The sequence below is a fragment of the Helianthus annuus genome, chromosome 13 (assembly GCF_002127325.2).
Source record: "Helianthus annuus cultivar XRQ/B chromosome 13, HanXRQr2.0-SUNRISE, whole genome shotgun sequence".
In the NCBI taxonomy this organism is placed as follows: Eukaryota; Viridiplantae; Streptophyta; class Magnoliopsida; order Asterales; family Asteraceae; genus Helianthus; species Helianthus annuus.
This window is the reverse complement of record NC_035445.2, coordinates 113,129,489-113,154,490: the sequence shown is the minus strand read 5'-3', so window position 1 is coordinate 113,154,490 and position 25,002 is coordinate 113,129,489. Positions and strand designations below refer to the sequence as shown.

At 37.3% G+C, this 25,002-nt stretch overlaps 2 protein-coding genes and 1 long non-coding RNA gene across 4 annotated transcripts; all 3 read left to right on the top strand.

Annotated features, from left to right (window-relative positions):
• The first annotated feature begins 3,702 nt into the window (after positions 1-3,702).
• Positions 3,703-6,706, top strand: LOC110898999. Of its 2 annotated transcripts, none has more exons than XR_002569840.2 (6): positions 3,703-4,221; positions 4,388-4,482; positions 5,079-5,123; positions 5,227-5,320; positions 5,860-6,229; positions 6,438-6,706. It is a non-coding gene; the product is annotated as an uncharacterized LOC110898999 (long non-coding RNA). The 2 variants fall into 2 exon arrangements; XR_002569841.2 differs by having other exon boundaries at positions 3,802-4,221; positions 4,327-4,482.
• Positions 6,707-9,703: 2,997 nt separating this feature from the next.
• Positions 9,704-15,094, top strand: LOC110901501 (replication protein A 70 kDa DNA-binding subunit C-like). Its single transcript, XM_022148326.1, has 13 exons — positions 9,704-9,791; positions 9,869-9,936; positions 10,250-10,317; positions 11,197-11,365; positions 11,450-11,717; positions 12,604-12,691; positions 12,780-12,901; positions 12,977-13,064; positions 13,154-13,262; positions 14,094-14,257; positions 14,338-14,542; positions 14,628-14,899; positions 14,989-15,094. Exons 1-13 carry the CDS (start codon positions 9,704-9,706, stop codon positions 15,092-15,094), a joined length of 1,815 nt encoding a protein of 604 aa, XP_022004018.1.
• Positions 15,095-18,418: 3,324 nt separating this feature from the next.
• LOC110901502 lies at positions 18,419-20,260 on the top strand. Its single transcript, XM_022148327.1, has 3 exons — positions 18,419-18,542; positions 18,632-18,790; positions 18,921-20,260. The coding sequence occupies exons 1-3, from the start codon at positions 18,419-18,421 to the stop codon at positions 20,258-20,260; spliced, it is 1,623 nt and encodes a 540-aa protein (XP_022004019.1).
• Positions 20,261-25,002: the final 4,742 nt, after the last annotated feature.

Sequence of the window (25,002 nt, the reverse complement as noted above, 5' to 3'; positions counted from 1 at the left end):
ACCCTCATCATTTATACGTTTTCAATTTTGAAATTTGTCCGACGATTTTGTGTGATTTTGGGGTTGAAATTCTGGGTTTTGGGGGGTTTTTTCAACATCGGATGAAGCAATACGATGCGTATGGCTCTATACGCATCGTATTGCTTCAGAATTTCAAGTTTTTTCTTAATCAGATGAATCGATACGATGCGTATGGGCCTATACTCATCGTATTAATTCAACATTTCATGTTTTTTTTCTTTTCTGTTTTATAAAGTATAAAAAATGTTTTATATCTTAGTTTTTTTAAATGTTATACTTGTAAGTAGAAATTGATATATAATGTTTTTATTTTTAGTCGAAGTCATCTGTAACGCGCGTAGGTCCGTAACGGATGCAGATCATGGGGCGGGGCCCTCAGGCACTCAGGGGGCAGGGCCCTCAGGCACCAGTCAGGAGGGTCAGGATCCATATGTTTAGGATCGTTGTACTTTTCTTGTATTTTGACAGTTTATGTATTTTGAACGATGTCCTGTATATGTACAAACTTATTATCTAATTAAATTTGCAGGTTTAGTTTATTTGTATTTGTGATTGTTTATTTTAACTGTTTAGATTTGTTTGCTTGGTTACGTACAATGTATAATATCACAAGTCGTGAATACATCAACATGAAAAAATAAAACAAAATTACGTTACGATACGACACGATACGCTATAATACGATACTTAACGATAAAAAAATAATCAAGATGTGATACGAATGCCACGATACGTTATAATATGATATTAAGTTAAAAATGTGATACGACACGCCACGATACGCTATAATACGATACTTAATGATATAAAAATAATAAAGATGTGATACAATACACCACGATACGCTATAATACGATATTAAGTTAAAAATGTGATACGACACGACACGATACGCTATAATACGATACTTAACGATAAAAAATTATTAAAGATGTGATACGATACGCCACGATACACTATAATACGATATTAAGTTAAAGATGTGATACGATATGCCACAATACGCTATAATACGATATTAAGTTAAACCTACAAGAATGTGATTGATAAATTTGAATGACATAAAGCTAAACAAGAAATTTGACTTTCTTCAACAAAATTAAAACCTAAAACACCTTAAATCATGATCTTCACGTTTTGTTAATGTTTTGGCCACTTGTTCAAACTCTACTGAAAAGAATGATGATTAGAGTTATAGAATGAGATCCTCCACTGTTGGGTTATCATTTTTCAACCCCATTTTCCCTAAATTTGAGATGATCAAGTACATGAAATTGAAGATCCTTGCATTGGACACAAACCCATGGAATTTGTGGTGGATCCAAACAATATGAATGCATGCAACTAATTTGACAACTGTGACAACTTACTAAAAGTTCCTCAGGCTCACGGCAACCGCACTGGTAACACACTGGTCTTGGTGGTGGCTGTTCTGGAAATTGAAGGAAAAGGGCTGTGATTCTGTTTTTGCAGCTACACGAGTTGTGTCTCTTTTCCTTTTTACAATTCATTTCGTTGAGAAACCATTGTCCAACTCAGCACGCTTTTGATCTGAATTTGCAGCTACACTAGTTGAACTATATTCCGTCCAACATATGATACATGATAAAAGTGCTTCTCTAGACAATCTAGGATTATGTTCCGTTTTATTACAGTCGTCATGATTAACTCCTACAGAGTGATCTTCATGACTTGAAGTTGTACCCAAATCTTCGATCTCTTCCAAGATCAAATTTCTTCGTTTCCCATGATTATGAAACCTCGTTTCGTGAGGTGGTCTTCTTTCATGTTTCCCAAAATAGTTTGAAGGCTCACAAATTTCAATATCATTTTTGGTGATTTTCTAAGTGTTTTAACCTTCGTCTGATTCTGAAGACGATAACTCGTTATATGTATTTTAATGTATCAGCCTGCGATTTCTTCTGGAAGGTTCAACGATACGCTATAATACGATATTAAATTAAAAATGTGATATGATCAAATTTCTTCGTTTCCCATGATTATGAAACCTCGTTTCGTGAGGTGGTCTTGTTTCTTGTTTCCCAAAATAATTTGAATGCTTACAAATTTCAATATCATTTTGATGATTCTCTGAGTGTTTGTAATCTTCGTCTGATTCTGAAGACGATAACTCGTTACATGTATTTTTATGTATCAGCGTGCGATTTCTTCTGGAAGGTTCAACGATACGCTATAATACGATATTAAATTAAAAACATGATACGATCAAATTTCTTCGTTTCCCATGATTATGAAACCTCGTTTCGTGAGGTGGTCTTCTTTCATGTTTCCCAAAATAATTTGAGGGCTCACAAATTTCAATATCATTTTGGTGATTTTCTGAGTGTTTGTAACCTTCGTCTGATTCTAAAAACGATAACTCGTTATATGTATTTTTAAGTATCAGCCGGCGATTTCTTCTGGAGGGTTCAACTATTAAATTAAAAGTGTGATACGATACGCCATGATACGTTATAATACGATACTTAACGATAAAAAAAGTAATAAAGATTTTAAAACTCATTAAAACAAAAATAACCAATAATAAACACAACACACCAAAAAATAAACTTAAAAAATATGAAAGTAATTTGTGTGTGTGAAAGATGCAATTTCTCTTTTCCACTTCATTATTTATATATGAAAGTTTGATAAGTTCTTATATCTCAAATTTACAAATATAATAAATCAATTTAAGTTATTAGATCATATATAATAAACGACTTTTGACCCTTGTGAACCATGACTATTTTGTTCTATCCTATCGAACGACTGACTCACGATGAAGAAAAATGATTCATTTCACGTCTAATTATTTAATATACTCGTTTGAATCATTAATGTGGCCCGGTAGAGACAATTATATTATGCCATTGAGTGGTGGGCCGGAAATGATCATGCTTAATGTTGACGTAATATTATAAAGTGTTATATACCAAATAAGAGAACTTAACCCAAAAGACTAGTCTGGTGGTGAGAAAGCCCATTTGGTATATAAATCCCACGCCAGTTGCCCATATAACCGATGTGTGACAAGTCGCATACCTTGCAATGGTATTAGTCCATAACAATCGACCCTCCTTAAGGGCCAACGTTCTCGTTGGTCACGGCTTGCTCTCTCCGTAGCCACCACTCCGTGTTCCACCACTACGAGTTCTGGCTCGGATACCAATGTTACATACCAAACGAGAGAACTCAACCCAAAAGACTAGTCTGGTGGGTGAGAGAACCCATTTGGTATATGAAACCCACGTCAGTTGCCCATACAACCGATGCGGGACAAATCCAATATTTTGCAATAGTATTAGTCTATAACATAAAGTTATCTTAAGTTGGTCATCCCTATTACACAAATCGAATCATGAATCTTTCACTTAATTGGTATACGAAACTCGTTCTTTGATGGAAAGATAGATGTGCAAATGTTATATACGTCTTATTAAGTACCTAGTAATAAGCATAAAACTTCAAACAGGTTACAATGTGTATTTCGATGAGACTGAATCGGACATATTCCTCTCTTTTTTTCCCTGAGAAGTTCCCACCTTATTTACTTTTTCCTAATGCGAAGAAGGACCACAAATTTTCAATAATGGGCCACAAGTTGCTTTATGTGTGGTACCACTAAGACCACAAATGTGTCAAACATTTATATGTGCTTTTTAAAACGCGTTTTGACTTTGATCCAATATGACATGAACCACATCACATAATACTTGTTTTGATTTATTTTTTATGTGTATAGAATAATTTAAATCATGTCATTCCATAGCCAAATCCATTTCCAAGCACATGCAATACCCAATGGGGGTAACAAGAGTGTTTGCCGACGCCTTATAGTGGGATCCAAAAACATTATACACTATAAATAAGTAACCTCTTTAGGCTAAGGGTGATTGTACCCTTAGCTTTGGGTGTGTTTCAAAAAAAAAAAAAAGATTATATGATGCAATATAAGTTGTAAATAATGCAATCATGGGTTGTACTGAGGTTTTGGAAAGCAATCTTTACTGACTAAAAACACATCTTCCTTGCTATCTTCTCAAGAAACGAAACAAATAAAGAGAGAAAGATGGATGTCTCTCATCACCGCAAACTACCACAAACCACCGTAAACTACATCCTCCACCTTACACCTATGGTTTGTACACATTACAACTAGGGTTCTACAAAGATGCCGAAATCCAAGAGTTTGAGCAGGTAAATCATTCATTATTTCTTTCAAAGTTCTAGATATTTGGTTTGATTTTGGTCAACTGTTCAACCAATCTGATTATAATGAATTCTGTTTGGATCGTGTTCAAGTATTGCTCGAGATATGAATGTATTTGCAGCTAAAAAATTTACATATGCATATGCCTGTTAGGGAAAAGACGTAAGTAAAGGGGATCGAGCGATGTGCTCTGTTGGTAGCCTGCGGTGGTTTTGGATGCTGCTTCTTCTACGATTTTGTTTGTTTAGGTTAGCGACGGTTTTCTACACCTTAGTTTCAGTATCGTAATCTATGGTTTGTTCTTTATTATATGATATGTGCTTAAAGTTTGCCTCTCTTTTGGGTTCTTCTTAATGCACACCAACTGCTCGACAATTTGTCTTGATAAATTTGCATTTGGGGTTTTACTCTAAGCTTTAAAAGATTGTTTTATGTATATGAGGAGTACAAAATGTGATACATTGAATCAGTATATCCTTAGAAGTATGGATTGTTAACTAATTAATCAAGTGTTTAAAGAGTTTTGATCTTTTCAAATCTTTGGGAACTGGCATCAATTCATAAGACTTTCTTAATTAACCTTTTTTCCCTTCCATTGTAACAAATATTAAGTACATGTAATCATTATGTGTTTCGTATTTCAATTCTGTCTTTATTATATTAGCGACAGTAGCTTGCACAACTCTTTCTTGATATTTCTATTCATGTGTGTGTCTATTGGCTAAATACATTCCATTCTCCAATGCAAAGACTTCCACCGACATTGGCTACGGCTCCGCAATCGTCTTTATTTTTATGATTAATTCGATTGTTTCTTCTCATATGTAATTTTCTTTTTATATAGATTGTTTGTGCAAAACTGGATGCCTCTTGTCGTCGTTCTTTGCCGGTATGATTTTTAGAGTTCTAATTTATGAATCTGATTGTTTTGTTGACTCCTTTAAAATGTGCTCATATATTTTATTTACATACAAATTGTTTGTGCAAATTAGATTATTACTCATCTTATGAAGATGGATGAAGTATAGATTGTTTTTTTATTGGAATGCCGATGACGATGATTTGGATAGCGGAAGATAAATTAAGGTATGGTTGGTCCTAATTTTGTCTTTTAAAAAAAATTATATTGTGTGTTTGTTAAATTACAATAAAGAATATGAGTTGGTCACTGAACTTCCGTTGCAACTGATTTGATAAACAACCTCAAATACTCAAGCTTAGTTCCTTTGTTGCTAAAAATTCATGCCGATTAACATTCTTTTAGCCAGTATCACTTGGTATATATATTTTTTCGTTTAAAGTATACAATCTGAAATGGAAGGCGACCATTCTATTGGTTTCCCATTATTTATAAGATTTTAGATTGAATTAACTCAGATCATTAAATTTTCATTCTGATAGTTCTATTGTTTATTTGTCTCAAAACACAAAGTGGAAAACTAATATAATATGGAAATAGTAGACTAACAGAAAACTAAATCTTACCAAAGCCTAAGATTTTTAATGTCTGACAACATGCCAAGAGTAAAACTTCATCTTTTTTGCATATAATTCAACTAAACAGTATTTATTCTTGATTTTAACCTAACTATGAAACTCACAATGCTTTTTTAATCTATGAGCAGATTGGACACCTTGGTCACATCAGAGGCTAGGCACGCATCGCATGATGCAGTGATTCTACCCGTAAAATTCGCACACTTTTTGTTAATTACTTTTCTTTTTATTTAAAATTTGATGATGCGGTCAAGAAAATGAATTGCAAAAATTGTTTAGAGATGATGATGCTTTAGAGCTCTTAGTGGCGTGTGAGTGATATTGCTTTAGAACGTGTTCTTAGTGGCGAGTGAGTGATAATTGCTTTTGCTGATTGTTATGGTGTGTTAATCATTTAAACAACATTCATTATATAACAATAATGTTGAAAAAAAGCAGAGTGTTTGATGATTTTGAGATTCAAAGGAAAGTCACTAGGAAGCGGAAATGGAATCAAAGGTATGATTACACTTTTTTTTTCATTTGAAACTTGCATCTTCTTCATCGCTTGAGAAACTCGCATTTTCTTTATCGCACGGACTTGGAAAAATGGATGTTTTGCGGGTTGGGTAATGAGTCAAATGAGGGTCATTTATCGGGCTAACAGTTTTCCGTTTGGCCCATTTACTTGAACAGTCAAGTTTAAATAAGTTGTTTAATTTTGCAGAGATGATGATGGGGAGATGGTTTCAAAGAAAAACGAACTCAGGAAGAGATTGTGAAGTTGAAGAAGAAGCATTGACAAGGGAGGAGCAATAATTATTTTAGAAGGCGAATTAGAAAGCATAGTATATTAGTATTAATAAAAATACAGGTTGGACTCTAAATTTTTATGGATATTACATAGCATTATTGGATTTTGTAAAGAGAACTCTTGAAACAGTATGTGTTAATTTTCAATTTTAAACATGCTACAATGTGCAATTCTTTGACCAAGTCCACATCTACCAGCATCAATGCTTGGGCTTTTCACCACCTATAGAATCTACAACAAGTGCATGGGTCAGAGACTTTGTATAATAAACCAGATTGCAATCGAATAATTGAGTTACTTACGTCGCTCGCCGCCGCAACGCGCGGCGGGTATAAATTCTAGTTATATTTAGATTTAGATGAATTAATAAAGAAAGACACCCAAAAACATTATATTTAGATTTAGATGAATTAATAAAGAAAGATCGAAATATATATATATATATATAGGACAAAGATCCGTTAGGAACCACCTTTTATTGCGAGAACCGCGAGAACCAATGTGAACACAACCAAAAATGCCTAAAAATAGCTAAAAAACACACATTTTTTTTTAATATTTTTTATAAGAAAATCGCTACTTTTAGTAGCAAAAAGAAAAAAAATTAAATTTTTTTTTTTTGCTACTAAAAGTAGCGATTTTAACATAAAAAATATTAAAAAAAATTTAGATTTTTTTTTTATTTTTTTTAGATTTTTTTAGGTTTTTTTGGGGGTTTAGGGTTTTTTTTTTGGAGGGGGGGGGGGGTGGAGGTTAGGTTTTTTTAGGGTTTTTTTCGCTATTTTAGGTTGTGTTCACATTGGTTCTCACAATAAATGTGGTTCTCGCATGAACCTTACCCTATATATATATATATATATATATATATATATATATATATATATATATATATATTGAAAATTGCACTTCATTAAACACACAAAACACGGATATCTTCAAGCTATAACCTAACATAATTACATAGATGTAAGTAAGAGAGGGTAGATTTAGATGAATTAATAAAGAAAGACCAAAATATATAACCTAACATAATTACATACATATAAGTATGAGAGGGTAGATTTAGATGAATTTATAAAGAAAGACCGAAATATATGACCTAACATATAACATAATTACATAGATGCAAGTAAGAGAGGGGCGAAAAAGTTGCATCTAAATGGAATTCACATTTAGGTAAAGTTTAATTCTTAATGTGCAAATGGCAGTTTTGTGATCTTCCAAAAGTGAAGGTTATAGGTTCGAGTTTTGTCTAGAGCAAAAATACTCTGGGTTGAGTTAGGGGTTTTATCAGAGCAGATATTTGGGCAGTGAATTTCCTCTAGAATGATGGCGGACCGAGTCACTAGCATTGTCTGTATTCACAGACATGGATGATCTTTTGCCATTAGATTTACCCAGATAATCAATTTTTTATGGGTCATTAAAAAAAGTAAAGATTGATTCTTTTTATCGGAACAAATCGTGTGTGCTCAACCATTTTGGTTATATTATTGCTAGATTATTACCCCGTGTATTACACGGGTTGAAAAAATGTTATTTTACATAGTAAATAATAAAACAATATATCTTTAAAAACCTCATTTATTACACAGGTTGGATAAATGTAATTTTACATATTAAATAATAAAAAATATTATATTTTTAAGAACCTGGTGTATTGTAATTTATATCTATATATAATCTAAAATTTAGTTACATCTTCCATTTTAAAGTCTAATTTATGATGTTTTAAATGCAATTCTTAAAATAAAATTGATTAAAATAATATAATACAAAATCATAATCCCCCTCCATCCCCGTTATCCCTTTTAATTAGGGTTCTCTCAACCTCTGAAGATGGAGAATCCATCTTCCACAACCAAACCCCTCCTCGACGAATTTTAAGGGAAATCCCCAATCTGGCATCATCTGTCTTTCTCACAGTTCGACTTTTTGAAACCCTAATCTCCGTTTGCCTCAATCACTACCGCGATATGCCTCAATCTCCGAAGGCAATGAAGTCGCTGATGTGTGCGAAGGCGGTACTCGACGTCAGTGATGCACGCTTGAATGTGACGACACTAAACCCTAAACCACTGACGATGGTGCGATTCGTTTAAAAAATGGTACTTTCTGATTTCGTTTGATCTTACATGTTCAGTTCAAATTTTTGTTTTGGTCTTTTGAATATGTAGTGATGAAATTAGTTGGGTTAATTTGAGTGTTTTATATTTGGTTTGATTTGTTGATTTAAGTTTTGATATTATGAATTAATTCGTTGTGATTTTTTGTTTATTGTTCATCTGTAAGTCGATTAGGTGTTTTTGTGTTCAACATCCGTAAACCAGGTTGCTAATTTCTTTATTTACCCTTGGTGTTTTGGTTTCTAATTATTAGTCGGTTATTTACCCTTGGTGTTTTGGTTTCTAATTATTAGTCGGTTTTCAGACGGAAATCAGGCTCGAAAACCAGTAGTAACAACACATTGTATGGAATTGATCTTTTATTTATTTTGTAAAATGCTATGGCTCTTATTTATGTATAATTAGTAGGTTGAAGGTAGTGTTTCACTGAGTAACACTGTTTAAATGATCTGATATTTGTTAATTGTTGTTAGTATTAATAATGAAGCAGCCTAATATAGTATGATGTTGATCAGGTTGGGGATTTCGGCCTTTCAAAATTGAAGCATTCAACCTTTTTATCTGCTATATCCGGGGGAGGGACGATAAGAACATTCTCTTTGGCTATTTTCATGAAGTGTGAAAACTGGGCAAAAAAAATATTGATTGTAGTTATGTCTTTTGCAGCCTCAATGGATAGCACATGAAGTGCTTCGTAACGAACCTTCAAACGAGCTGTAAGATTCAGTTAGCATCTTGAAATTAGTCAATTGAGAATATGAGTTCCAAGATAATATAAACTTTTACTGCATACAACATTTTAATCGTTTTATTTAACAAAAATTTTATTTTTGAGAAAGTAGACTATTTCACACACCAAAAAAACTGCTAAGAAACAAATTATTGGTTCATGGCAGAAAGTCCTTCGGGTTATCCCAACCCGAAACATTTGAGAATATGGTTGTCTTTAAAGGCAAATAGTGTTGTTGTTATTATTTTTATTATTTTGTTTTGATTATTTTTGGGTGAGCTAGGATTGAAGTTTGGGGATTATCGATTCATCTTATTCATGAGATGAATCTGATGGTGAAGTATATGTATATCTTCTTGGTGTTGCAAGCGTACGACATTGTTGGATATTTGGTTGTTCAACCATCTTCGGGTGATCATTTCCATTTTTACCCTTCTCAAAGTTTTGTTTCTTAGCTTATGATTTAAATCTGCCATGATATTCACTAGGTTGGGGACTTCAGTGTTTTAAAGTTGAAGCATGCAGCCCTTTTATCTGTTACCTCCAGAGAGGGACAGTAAGAACATTTTCTTTCGTTATTTCCTTGGTTAACTGTCAAAACTGGCAAAAAACAAATATTGATTATGGTTATGTCTTTTACACCCTCAATAGATGGCACCTGAAGTTCTTCGTAACGACCCTTCAAACGAGAAGTAAGATTCAGTTAGTATCTTGAAGTTAGTCATTTGAGAATATGAGTTCCAACATTATACAAACTTTTAGTGCATACAACATTTTAATCTACCACTTCATGTGATCATTGCCGTTTTTACCCTTCTCAAAGTTTTGTTTTTTAGCTTATGATTTAAATCTACCATGATATTCATTAGGTTGGGGATTTCGGTCTTTTAAAGTTGAAGCATGCAGCCTTTTTATCTGCTAGATCCGCGGAGGGACGGTAAGACCATTTTCTTTCGCTATTTTCTTGGTAAAGTGTCAAAACTGGCAAAAAAAATCTTAATTATGGTTATGTCTTTTACAGCCTCAATGCATGGCACCTGAAGTTCTTCGTAACGAACCTTCAAACGAGAAGTACGATTCAGTTAGTATCTTGAAATTAGTCATTTCAGAATATGAGTTCCAACATAATATAAACTTTTAGTGCATACAACATTTTAATCGTTTTATGTCAAAATCGTATTATTTTTTGAAAAAGTATACTATTTGACGCGGAACAAAAATTTTAAAAAATACATTATTGATTCATGATAGAAAGTACTTCGGGCCATCCCAGCCCAAAACACTTGAGAATATGGTTGTCTTTAAAGACAAATAGTGTTGTTATTGTTTTTTTGTTATTTTGTTTTGATTATTTTTGGGTAAATAGGGTTTGGAGTTTGGGGATTATTGATTCATCTTCTTCAATGAGATGAATCTAATGGTGAAGTATATGTATATCTTCTTCCTGTTGCGGGTATACACCATTGTTGGTTCTTTGGTTGTTCAAGAAACTTCAGGTGATATTAATTCTAGGAATTATTGTGGTCAGGTAATGATTCTTCATACTATTAAAATTGTCACATTATATCATATTATTTCATAATAAATTATGTATAGATTTTAGGGTTTTAGCTAGGGATATTGATTAATGAGGCTTTTTATATACCACAATTGCATGAACATTCAATGGGGCAATTTACGGTAGGTTTTAATTGCATTGATAATTCACCAATTTCTTCCTAGGAAGGTGAATGGTCTTAATTTCTATTATATGACCTCCACCCTCCCTATTGTTGTGCACCCATATTCAGAGTTGTTAATCTACTGTCATGTCTAGCTCTGTTAGTGTTAATACATCAGGAATTGGTGTTGGCAACCAATTGGGCCTTGCTGACCTCCATGAAGGGAGTACCGGCCCCATCACGGTTATGGTTTGCAGAAAGTGGGACGTCACAAGTGTCAATGGACGCTTCATGAGCACTGACTATGTCGCCAGTGATATAAAGGTAACTATCACCCTTTTAACCCCCGTACCCTTTCCCTTTTACGAGTTTCATCGTTATTGAAAGTCTACTGTTTGGTTTACGCAGGGAGGTGTCATGCATTGTACCGCCTGGAATAACATTGCACATTACTTCTTTGATAAGCTAAAAGAGGGTGGGGTATATTTACTCAAGGGTTTTGTAGTCCAACGCACCGATCAATACCGGATTCTGAAAGACAACCCCTTTGTTATCGGGTTAAATGGCTCCACGGTAGTTAAGAAGGTTGACGATGCCGGTGGTTCATTTACGCGCTACCCGTTCTTACTTACGGCGTTTGAGGAACTCGAACCAACAGAGGGAAAGTACTTTGTAGGTATGTTTACTCTCCTCATGCTGGTGTAACGGTTTTGCGGAGGAAATCAGGTTCCAAAACCAGTAGTAACCCCACATAGTATGGAACTGATCTTTTATTTAGTTTGTAGACTGCTATAACTGGCTGAGAGAAATAAAAGGGAATCCACATAGAGTGTATAACATCGAAAAATAGTAAAAGTCGGGTGTTCCATTGGTGTTAGTAAGTCTTTGATGTCTGTCCACATAAACTGGTGGGAACCACCCGTTTCTACCTCTGGATTATCCTTCGACCCATCCGAAAGGGCTCACCTGGGTTGAAAATCATTTTACTCTTAAAATCTACAAAGACTACTACCTCAATGTAAAACATGTGCATAGTAAACGGGCCAAGTAATGGGCCAAACTGGTTGGAACATTTAAACGTAAGAACCATTTTGCTTTACGAATCTACAAAGACTAATGACTATCTGGTGTAGAATAGCAGCTACTCTGTCGTGACACGTTGTTTCTCCTTCAACCTTCGAATGCATTAGAAATTCTCTTGGGAGTTGGAACATGTAAACGCTATTCTTCTAGGTAAAAATTCACTTGCACACAAATCATTGAAACAGAAAAGCCAAAAACCAATTGAAGCTGTCCGTACGAGAAATAACTGAACGAATGGTGAATCCGGTTTTCAGTTCAGGCCGTAGCCGTGTTCGCATATAAATTCAGAATCCGGGTTCCACAAACCTTGCATATTCGGATAACCAAACTAAATGAAAACGAATAAACCAGACAATAACTGGTTCGATCAGCTAACTAAACCGAATAAATTAGTTTACTCAGTTGAATTTGGCTCAAATTTGGCTCAGTTAGGCTATTGGACATATTTATAATTCAGACTAATTTTCGTTGCACTGCAGATGTTATCGGATATGTTACTGAGGTGGGGCCGCAGTCTGTGAAATCATCGGGTGCTCGCGCGGTTGAGTTCAATCTAACCAACGAACGGTAGGTACCTAATCCTTATTGCCTGTTTGTTCTTTCTTTTTCCCTAACCTAACCCTTTAAATTTTTGACCTTTTTAAAATTCTCCCAGCAATCGCCGGGTTAGAGTGACGCTGTGGGGTGATCTCGGTGATGTTATGATTAAGAAGAAGGACGAAAACCCGGCTGTCTATTGTCTAATCCTGACTTCCATGAGCGCAAAGTTTTACCTGGGTACGATTGTTTTCCGACGCGTAAATTATGATGCGTACTACTTAAAAAAACTTCACCTAACTTAAGATAATGCAGGTGTCCTTGGTTTGTCCAGTTCATCGTCAACTATGCTCATTGATTCCTCCGAGGTTCCCGCACTGCAAACTTTTAAGTCGTCTGTCAGGTACTGTTACAGCCTTTGTCGCACACACTTTAATTATCTATTTTTTATACGTTTATTGCTCTGGCTGAATATGAAACTATGCTTCCCAGCTGTGTTCCTATTGGAGATGCTAGCGATCCAGTCACCGAGGAAGTGGTAAGTGTTGGTACCCTACAAGAGCTTGTGGACAGAGTTCGTGCTGACAAATCCAAAAAAAAAGTATTCATCCCAACTGACTGTTTGCATTCGTCTCTCCCCTTATACCGCTTCAACCAGTAAACCAGTACTTTACCCAACGCACTCCTCAAACCCTTTTCTAAAAAACACTGTCTTTGGCAGCTACCAAGAAACTAAAAGAAATGATTAATCGACTTTATGAGCTTTAAACCACCCTAATGATTGGTTGAAAGTTACAAATTAAATCAAACAAGACCTTTTTCATAGGTTCAGAACTATATATTTGAGAAAGGGTACGTTGATGTTATGGTAACGGCAACCTGGTGGTCCTCGCTTTGGTTGGTCGGGGGAATAAGTACTGAACTACTACACACACTCTGCATTAAAACCATTCATGCATACTAGATTTTATTGAATGTAATTTAATAAACACTCATATCCTGCTTTGTTTTTTAAAATCTTTTACTATTTTTAAAAGTTAGTATAAGTTAATGAATAAATCATTCCATCTTCGCCATTCTTAGATTAAAACATCAGAAAATGACCAGTGCCCAGAGTATGTGCAGACAACCATTATTCTGTATAAAATAAACAAGAACATAATTAGTGTATGCTTTAAATTCCAAGATTTACCACCACCACCACCGCTACCGCCGGCGCCACCCCACCACCACTGTGACCCACCACCGTTGGGTTCATACCAATCTCATTTCTTCAACTTTTTATCACAAAAAAAAAACATCTAGGGTTCTTAATTTTTTTTATTAATCCCCTGCTAAACAGAACTGCCTAATCTATCAAATGTATGGAAATAGGGATTACCCTCCCCGACACAACCTGTCCATGTGCCTACTTGTGTTTTGTTCATTGTAGGCCATCCTTTTCCGGAACGTTGTAGAGATTACGTCTATTAGAACCAAGAACAGCTGGTATCTTTTCGCGTGTTCCGGGAGCCAATGTCGTAGGGGACTAACAAGAGAGGGAGGTTACTTCATTTGCAAGGCGTGCAAATCGAAGGTTGACTATCCAAGGACGAGGTATACACTTCAACATCTCACGCCCAACTTCATGACTTTGTTCCCCTTCCGATATGATGCCATGATTCTTTATTGTCCAGGGTGATTTGGTGCCCTTCTACCTTCACCACCAAACAATTTTGTCCCCGTAGTACCATTATTATTGATCTACTTTACCCTGCTAGGTTTCGGATTCAAGCGGATGTAACTGATGGAACGATGAGCACCGTTGTCACCCTCTTTGATGAAGTTGCTGAGCAGTTGGTCAAGAGGACCGCAAAATCCTTGGTAGAGGAGCAGCTGAATGTATGCGCACTGCTCATTACAAGATGGTTTTGAAGCATATGTGAAATTGCTACGATAACTTTTCTGGTTTGTATTTGGTATGCAGGATACTTCTATAGATGCTCCCATACTACCCTCCGCCCTCGAATCCCTTATTGGAACAAAACACACTTTTGAGATAAAGAGCCACATATACTACCATTATGGAGAATATGAGAGCTTCAATTGTGCGAAGATTGTCGGCCCTGGTTTGGATAATACAGATGGGAACGTTAAGTGTGTCACGTCGGATTTGGGTGCCATACCATCTGACTCCCCAAAGCGTGGTTCGAGCCTCCCGCCTCCGACACCCGGAACTGGACGCAAACTTAGAAAGCTGTAAGTTACACCTGCCAATTTTCCCCTGTTTCGAATGTTTACATGTTGGAACTTTGCGCCAATACATACATTTCCATCTTTCTTTGCAGCTACCTTGAAGAATCGGATGACGATGATGAGGGGGTGTCCGTTGATCGTGTGCATGTTACCGGTGTGGTCGACAATAGTGGGGATGCTAAGAAGGGCTCTCGCTGATATGGCGGTGGTCATTTCTCATTTTCTTCAAGTGTTTGCGCTCTTGTGACTTTTTCTTTTATGGATTCAAATAATGTGGCGAAATATATGACTTGTGCCCACACCAAAACTGTGCTGCTTTACTATTGTGCAATATATGTAATTTTCCTGCCTTACCAGTCTCTCTGGATTTATTAAAACAATTCAGCCACGTATTTACATCGCATAAAGATACTCCGCCTAAAAAGGGATGGTATAGTCCAAATAGGATCATAATATGCCACCTCGGAACATACGCTTCCAAATACGTTTACCCAACCCTCTTGTTACATCTTTAAAGTCACATATAACTTCCAATCACTGTAAAAGGGTTCTATAAATGTTTGTTCGGAATCATGCATACTCCAATAGAATAATACCAATGAACAAGGTAAAATAAGTTTTGGAATCATATAAGACTTACATGAATTTTTATCGAAGATGTTGAATAAATCATATAGATGAATGCAAATATACAAGCGATGACCGTGTCACTATACAACCTTCGTGAGCACTTACGTAGAAGACTGCATTACAAACAACAACGAAATAAGCTAATTATGACTTGAGCTACACAAATATCTAACCACATACGACCTTTTCTGTCCGACTGTGCCTGTATATGTTATTTTGGTAAAAAAACAGGCGCGTGGCCAACAATAAATATAATATTTAAACCAGCTTTAGCATGCATTCTTTAAGAATTATTTTGCCGTAGATACTGTGCCTTTTCCTTGACAGCAACTTACTTTGTTTTACCCCCCCCCCCCCGGCGGGGACATGTATGAATGCTTCATTTTGGACGATGTATTATGTAACATTGTATGCAACATACAGCTGGCTGTGCGCCCCTTTGTGATGCTCGAAGCCTCTTTCGCCTTTCATGCATATTCACGTGATTTGCCTAACGGGTTGATCCAATACGTTTGTGGGCTAAAACTGATTGAACAGGCTGGAACAAACAGAGGTATGAGACTTTTAATTGCAGTGTTACCCCCGACCCCGCATATGGAGTTTTAAATACTAAATTCTAACCCTTCCTGTTCCCTCATAAAAGACGAGGTTTGCAGGTTATGGCCTACTGCTCCTGATGTGGTTAGTAATTCGATACAGGCCCGTCGTTGTTCCTATACGTTGTCTTATGGAAAGATACAAACATATTTTGGCCTTGCATTGATTAACAGCTGCAACGATGCTAGCATCGTGGGTAGCAAACATTCTATCCATATACAAAATCGTAATTATGTGGGACTTAGTGGGAAGGTCGTGACATACTGTGGGCCTACCCTAACTACCATAGATGCAACTACTTCCTCTGCTGACCCCAACGCAGGTTAGTTATACTGTTCGTAAAAACGGAACCTTTTAGCCATAATGTCCGCTTACCGACATGCGTGCACGCACAAATTACAACTCTAACTAGGCTGCAAACAGTTTAGGCACTCCAATTTTGATGCCGCTGCTGTAAAGCCGCACGCAATGGATTGGAATTTACTTTCTTAGTCAGTTATTTATACTTTTTCTACCTACTCTGTTGCGTTTATTCTATCTGCATGTTTTGTGCCTCTTGCAGGTTGCACTCAAATACAACCGCCAACTGTTACAGTGACCACTGGTACAGGCGCTAAAGTGTGCACAAGAGAATCAATAAAAGGTCGTCCCCATATTTCCTCATGTACGTCCCTCTAGGGCGCAGTACGCCTATTCATACTTTCTGGATTGCACGCTTACATTATCCCTCATCCCGCTGCGAGCCCTACATAATAGTTGTTTTTAAACATATGTTACAGGTAAAAACGCCATGCGGAGCGATGCAGTGCAGATGCAGCCTGTTTTATGTCCACCAACAACATATTCTCCCTCCGTATCTGCCCAAGGTCTGCAACGTTATCTACGATGTTTACTACTATCCTTTTATCATTTTCGTAACTATTACGTTTTTTCAGACAATATTTCCTGCACTACACGGAATTCTCGCCAAAGCGTAGCGGGCCCATCGCGCCTGCGCCCTTCTCGGCCTAAAAAAACAGAAGGTAAACCACCATCACTGCCCTGTACCAGACTATCCTTCGACCTGTCTATCATGCAACGTAGGAATAACATTGCCATATTTTAATATGTTACCAGGTATTCGTGTTCGCACCCCACGTAGGGCAGCGTTTGCATCAACAAGTATTTTCCGACCCTATTTCTTGCCATGCACGTTTTGCTCCCTTTTGCATCTGGCTTTACTATGCTGTTTGATACGCTACTCTAAATCGTGCGTTGTGCTAAGTTTGCCTGTTACAAATATCATAGGTGCGCATGTTAGGTACCAGAGCCTTGGCCGTCCAACCTTCACGTGCCATAATTGTGCAACGATCATGTGGTATGAAGAGAGGAATAAAAATACAAAGTCGTCTGATGGGACGACTTTCTCTTCGTGCTGCCAGGATGGCAAGGTTTTGCTTGCTCGCCTTCTTGATCCACCTGAACCATTAAGATCATTACTTGATTATAACGACCCGGAGACACTTAGATTCAGAGAACATATTAGAGTTTACAATAGCATGTTCTGTTTCACATCATTTGGGGGGAAAGATTGATCATGCTATAAACAGTGGTCGAAGCCTATACACCTTCTGAATAAGTGGGCAGAACTACCACCGAATAGGCTCCATGTTGCCAGTTGAAGGTGAGCAACCCAGATATGCTCAGCTGTATTTCTACGACACGCAAAACGAAGTTAAAAACCGTATAACTGCTTTGTTTGGCCAGACCCATTGTCACGACACATGTGATGAAGCAATTGTTGCGTCCCTCATCAGAATGTTAGACACCCACAGTCCTTTGGCTACCGCCTTCCGCATGGCACGCGACTGGTGCACTCAAAATGAAAGCAACAATTGTCAACTACGCTTACTTGGCCAAATAATAAACAATCCACAATACAACCGCCCTAATGTGTCTGAAGTTGCTGTTCTTATCACAAACGACTTTGGGGACAACACCGAACCACGTGATGTTATCGTTAGCACAAAGCACGGCGCGCTTCAACGCATATCAGAATTACATCAGCTTTACATGCCTTTGCAGTATCCGTTGTTGTTTCCGTACGGAGAGACCGGGTTCCACGAACGCATACACTACCATGACAACACCGGACGTCGGGCGACTAAACGACAATGTGTCACAATGCGGGAATACTACTGCTACAGAATCCATTATCGCAATAACGAAGGCACCACCCTGTTAAGAGGCGGTCGTTTATTCTAACAGTATTTAGTTGACTCATACGCAGCTATCGAAGAACAAAGGTTGCGCTGGATGAGGAATAACCAAAATAAGCTGCGCGTTGATCTCTATCATAATGTTTGTGACGATGTGACGCGTGGGGATACAAATGCTGAGGCTATCGGGCAACGTATAGTTTTACCGGCAACCTTTACGGGTAGTCCAAGATATATGATCAAAAATTACCAAGACGCCATGGCTCTGTGCGTACTTTTGGGAACCCCGACCTGTTTGTAACGTTTACAGCTAACCCAAAATGGCCTGAAATCGAAGACATGGTGTCTCTCATACCAGGACAAAAGTCTCATGACCGTGCAGATGTTGTATCACGCGTTTTTAAGCTAAAGCTGACCTCCTTGATTGAAGATATTATGAAGAAACAAATCTTTGGCAGCTGCCAAGCAGGTAAAGTTTGTAATGCCTCGCCTCTTTCTTTTGCTATCAATTCTCCCACAAATACTAACCTTTTTTAACTTTCTAATTTTCCCCTTTTCCCCTTGCTGACTTCAATCTTTGTTCCCTTGGTTATATACAGCTGTTTATACAATTGAGTTTCAAAAACGAGGCCTACCGCATGCGCACCTTTTGTTGTGGCTTGAACATTCTGCCGCGTCTCGCACGCCGGCTGGTATAGATGATTTGATTTCTGCAGAGATCCCATTGGAAATTGACGATCCATCCGGCTATAAGGCTGTAACAGATTACATGTTGCACGGCCCATGTGGGAATGATGCGCGCAGTGCTCCGTGTACAACAGATGGAAAATGCATGAAACACTTTCCGAAACCATTTTACCGAGAAACAACAATTGACGAAGATGGTTACCCGGTTTATCGCCGACGAGATACCAAGATCTTCTTTAAGAAGGGCAAAACGAAGCTTGACAACCGGTTTGTCGTCCCATACAACCGCTACCTCCTCTTAAAGTACGAATCGCACATCAATGTTGAATGGTGCAACCAGTCCCTAGCGATAAAATACCTGTTTAAATACTTAAACAAGGGGCCAGACAGGGCTACAATGGTTGTTCAGGAAAACATTGGCAATCACGGTGAAAAGCGTACACAACAGATTGTTAAGGTTGATCAGATTAAAAACTATCTGGATTACCGGTACTTATCGCCATGTGAAGCTGTGTGGAGAATGCTTGCATTTCCTATACATTACTCATTCCCATCCGTCATGAAACTAACGTTCCATACACCTAATCAACATCTGCTCATGTTACGTGATTCAGACAGCTTGCCGGCCCTGTTAAACCGGGACGGGATACGAGACACAATGTTCACCCAATGGTTTGCGCTAAACAACAGAGATGAAGCGGCAAGAGAGTTAACGTACGCCGAGATACCAACAAGGTATGTGTGTCAAGAGGATAACAAGGTATGGAAAACGCGGTTGGAGCGGACAGCCATTGGGCGGATTGTGTATTGCAATCCAGCAGCTGGGCCAAAGTATTATCTAAGGATGTTGTTGGGAATTGTGAGAGGGCCTCGAAGTTTCGAAGAAATAAAAACGGTCGACGGAGTCGTATATGCAACGTTCAAAGAAGCCTGCTATGCGTATGACTTGCTTAATGATGACAAGGAGTGGAATGACGCCCTGTCAGAGGCTAAATTATGGGCGTCCGGTTCCCAACTACGGGAATTGTTTGTTACCATGTTGTTGTTTTGCGAAGTGAATCGCCCGGTGCAACTGTGGGCACAAAATTGGGAGATACTATCTGATGATATTTTGTACCTGAAACGGAGGCTCTTCATGTTCCCAGGGTTACATTTATCAGACGACCAGCTTAAGAACTACTGTCTGATCGAACTAAATGAACTATTGGAGAAAAATGGAAAATCGTTGTCGGATTTCACAGATATTCCCTAACCGGATACGTCGCTCCTCGATAAGATGGATAATCGTCTAATCAGGGAAGAGTTGAGTTACAATAAAAAAAAGTTGACAGACGAACACGATCGATTATATGCATCACTGAACACGGAACAAACGGTCATATACGACACAGTCATTGATTCTGTTACCACCCGAAAAGGCGGGTTCTATTTCGTGTATGGTCCGGGTGGGATAGGCAAGACGTTCCTGTACAAAGCCATTTTGTCACGCTTAAGATCTATGGGCATGATTGCCTTTGCGGTTGCATCTTCAGGTAAAAAAATAATTTTGAAATGTTGTATTATTATTCTCGTGATACATAATGTATGTGGTCGCGTACGCAACTTCATTTTTTACTCACTTTACCTATCTCTGCACATCTGGTATCGCGTCCCTTCTATTACCCGGTGGTCGGACAGCTCATAGCCGCTTCGCTATCCCTTTAGAATTACTTCACAATAACACGTGTGCCATCAAACAAAATACCCAATTGGCACACCTGTTACAAGAGGTAAGGTTAATCATCTGGGACGAAGCACCAATGATGAAAAATATGCTTTTGAAGCACTTGATAAATACTTAGAGATATCTTGGGGTTTCCTGCCTACGCAAACAGGGAACGCGTGTTTGGTGGCATGCCTGTTTTGCTTGGTGGTGATTTCAGACAAATCCTTCCCGTCATCCCAAAAGGAAAAAGGAGAAGATGTTGTTCAGGCATGCATAAATAAATCGTAATCTGTGGAAAAGTTGTAAACTCTTCAGACTCCACCGTAGTATGCTTGTCAACGAATACACCTCAACAGGTGTGCTAGACATGGATAAGCAACGTTTCAACAAATGGTTGTTAGAAATCGGCGATGGAATCGTTCCTTCAAAGACCAAAGAAGGTGAAGATGAGCCAACCTGGATCGAGATACCCACCAGGTTCATCGTAGATGGTTGTGGCCTTCCTGTGGAATCGATTGTTAACACTGTCTTCCCGTCGTTTATAGAAAGGCAGGTCGATGACGATTTTTTATGTGAAAGAGCAATACTAACCCCGCGCAATATAGACGCGGACGAAATCAATGATTACATGTTTGCACAACTGAGGCGGACCACAAAGACCTACAAGAGTTCTGATGAGATATGTCGCGCATCCACGGATGTATTAGAACAGGAACAACTCTATCCGTCTGAATTCCTAAACTCTTTGACATTCCCAGGTACCCCCCACCCCCCGGCACTAAAATATTAGTTACAGACAAAAAAAATGTGTCCAGTTAAATTCTTTAATTATTTGACATTGTCAGGTATGCCACCGCACGCTTTGCATTTAAAAGAAGGCCTCCCTATCATGCTTTTAAGAAATGTGAACCCCTCGCAAGGATTATGTAATGGCACCCGCCTTATTATCACAGACCTTGGGAAATTTGTTATCAAGGCTAGAATACTTACTGGGTCTAAGCGGTGGTGTTCCGCATGTCTTGTATATAAAGACGAATACTTTATTATAATAATGCACCGCCTAATTTAGGTGCCAAAAAGACATCCTATAAAATGATACGTCTCAGCAACTTCCATTTGATCAAACCAAAAAAACAAACGCCAATACTACTAAATACCACCCACTGTAAAACGGCAGCAAATAAACTGAATGAATTCTTATCAGAGGGGAGTAACTCAGAAAGATTTTGCTGCATGAGATGGACAAAATTTCAAGAAAAAGATACTGATGCCAGTCATGTGGCATTTGGTATTTTTTGTTCTTGAAGAAGGTTTGGATGAGGAGAAGAGATCAATGACACTGAAGAGTGGGTTCACTATAAAGATGAAGATCCAGATAAAGAAAAAGCCAAAAACCCACTCACACGCCATAGATTTATGTCCCCAAACATCCACAAAAAAAGCCAGTTCAACAGACGAGCAGGCAAAAAAAATCAAACCGATGGGTTTGTTAAGTTTTACATAAAACGCCATATATTTGGTGACAGTTCTTGTACTATTAAAGAAGACAGAGACCGATGACAGTGAAGATTGGGAAAAGAGATCCGATTAAGATTTTTAATTTATTTCCTTCCCTTGTATTTTTTTTCCTGTGGTTGAAATATAATTTAACAATAGTAAAACGCCAAAATGTTTATAAAAAATAATAGAACAATAGGTCATCTTGTTTAAAACCCCTTGGAAAACGCCATTCAAATAGATTTCCTGCCCCCTGGGTTCAAATGGCATACGATGTGAATAAACGCCATAAACGTCATAAACTCCAAAATGTTGATACAATGAAACCATTAAAACGCCATTAATTATTGAATTTGGTTAATGCCAAAAATCTTAAAAACAAAAAATTAAAACAACATTGGGAAAAAGCGGAACTGTAAAAGCAGAAGATGAAAGGACAAAAAAGCCCCTCCGCTCTTTTCTAAGCGGCGTGACACGTGTTGGGCCAGGAAGCGTTCTCACCGTTCTCACACTTTTGAGCGTTTTCTCCCGAACCCGTTTCTATATATATATATATATATATATATATATATATATATATATATATATATGCTAGGAGTTGTCTACGAAGTCCAAATTTTCTAAAAAGTGTAAAAAGTCATAAAACACCAAAATATCAATCATAAAATACACTCAAAACCTACAAATAACAAAATGAAGACTAGGTTATGTTGTGTCATAGGTATTTTGTTTTCATGGCTTACATATATGGGGCATGTCTTGTATATGAACTAGTGTGCATCATCCTTACTACTTGTACTTAATTGCGGTTGTTTTAATAGAATCACCGGGGTAACCCTTTACCAAAAAAAATGAAGATTACTAAAACATTATATATGTGGGTTGTGTTTTATGTTTTGGATGATAAGGCCCTGATTATCAAATGACAAACATTATTGTGTTTTATGTTGATTAGCATGTTATATTTTATATTCATAGTTCTATGATTGTGTGTTTGAAGTTTATATAGACTATTATGGTTTGAATATGGTGTTTTAGTAGTCTTCACTCTGTTATTTGAGGGTTTTAGGTGTGTTTTATGGCTGAAACTATAGTGTTTTATGACCTTTTACACTTTTTAGGAAATTTGGACTTTGTAGCCGAACCTCACCCTATATATATAATTAAAACAAAGTTTTCATAGATAGTGATTTTGATTTTTAAATAATTTTTAATAATATTTTATTATCATATATTTTGATTATTTTCCTAATAACTTGCATTCTATGTTTATTTCTTCAACATTGCAATATAAATTTATTGAAACCAGATAACGTGCTACTATCGTACTTAACCGAACTGGAACCGATTGTTTTTCTTTTTCAACATTGCAGTATAAATTTTATTGAAAACAAATATTGTCCCGCCATAGTACTAAAAAAGAACTGAAACCGACCGAATAATATATATATCGATACCAGTATTTATTTACATTGTTTTTGTTTTCGATAAACCGATATATATTTGTATTGTTTTTGTTTTCAATAAACTGACATCGTATCGTTACTATACCGTGCCGAACAACATCGCTATTTGTACATGTACTTATTTGTATAGTTGCTGTTTGGTAATGAATTTTGAGCTGCTATCGTAGTTAACCAACCCGAAACCGACCGAACAACATCGGTATCAGTACCGCTACTTATTTTTGTTGTCGTTGCTTTTGATAAACTGATGTATCATGTCGAATAACATTGGTACATGTACCATTATTCATTTTTATAGTTTCCGGTTTCAATAATTTTCATTTATACAACTCTGTCTGTGATGATAACATTACCACTACCGTGACGATCTGAACTAATCGACACCATTCGGACAACATCGTTGTCTGTACTGGTGTTCGTATTTTTTGTTTCAGTCCATGTAAAACATGTGTTGATTTCTAAATCGAGTACATGTATCATACCAGTGGTATAACAAACCTAACCGATAACGTACCGCTACTGTGACACTTCGGGTTTTCCCGAGCAACCTTCTTGTATTAGCCTTTGGTGTACTTGTATTATTAAATGAAAGTTCATGAATTATCTTGACGAGTTATGTGATCCTTGTATTAAGTATGTGAATTATATATATATGTATGTGTATAATAGTGAACCGAGACCACGACTCGAGACCACCCGGTCTCGAGTGAACAGTAAACGGTTGGGGGCCGGTTGGGCCACAAACTCCCTTAGCCCACTCGAAACCCACTTAGGGTGCACCACCTTATATATATACCTAAAACCCACACACACTCTCCTCGACACTCCCTCTCACTTCATCCTCACTCCCTCTCTCTCTAGAAAACTTTAAACCCTAACAATCAAGCTCACCTCCTTCTCCCTCTCTCGGATTCAACCGGCAACAACAAGGAACCTCGGTCAAGCTCATCATCATCACTCGGACACTTCATTTCCTCACCTTCTTCCTCGACTCGGTACCTCTTCATCAACCGGTTAGTGTTAAATGTGTGTTAAGAGTTATGTGTGTTTAATGAATAAGAAACATGACTAGTTTAGAGGTCTTTTGCATGATTTTTGTATGATTTGTGAGTTTGATAATGTGTGTGAACTACTACATGATAATGTCTTGCTAAGATGTTCAAATGGCAAAAGAATGATAGTTAAGAATGTTTATGACCATCCGGATTATGTTAAATGCAAGGTAATCTTGATATCTAGGTGATTTTGTTCATAGAATGCATGGTTATGTAGGATGAACATGTTTGATAATATAGAAACACTAAAATGATGAACATATGATGAATA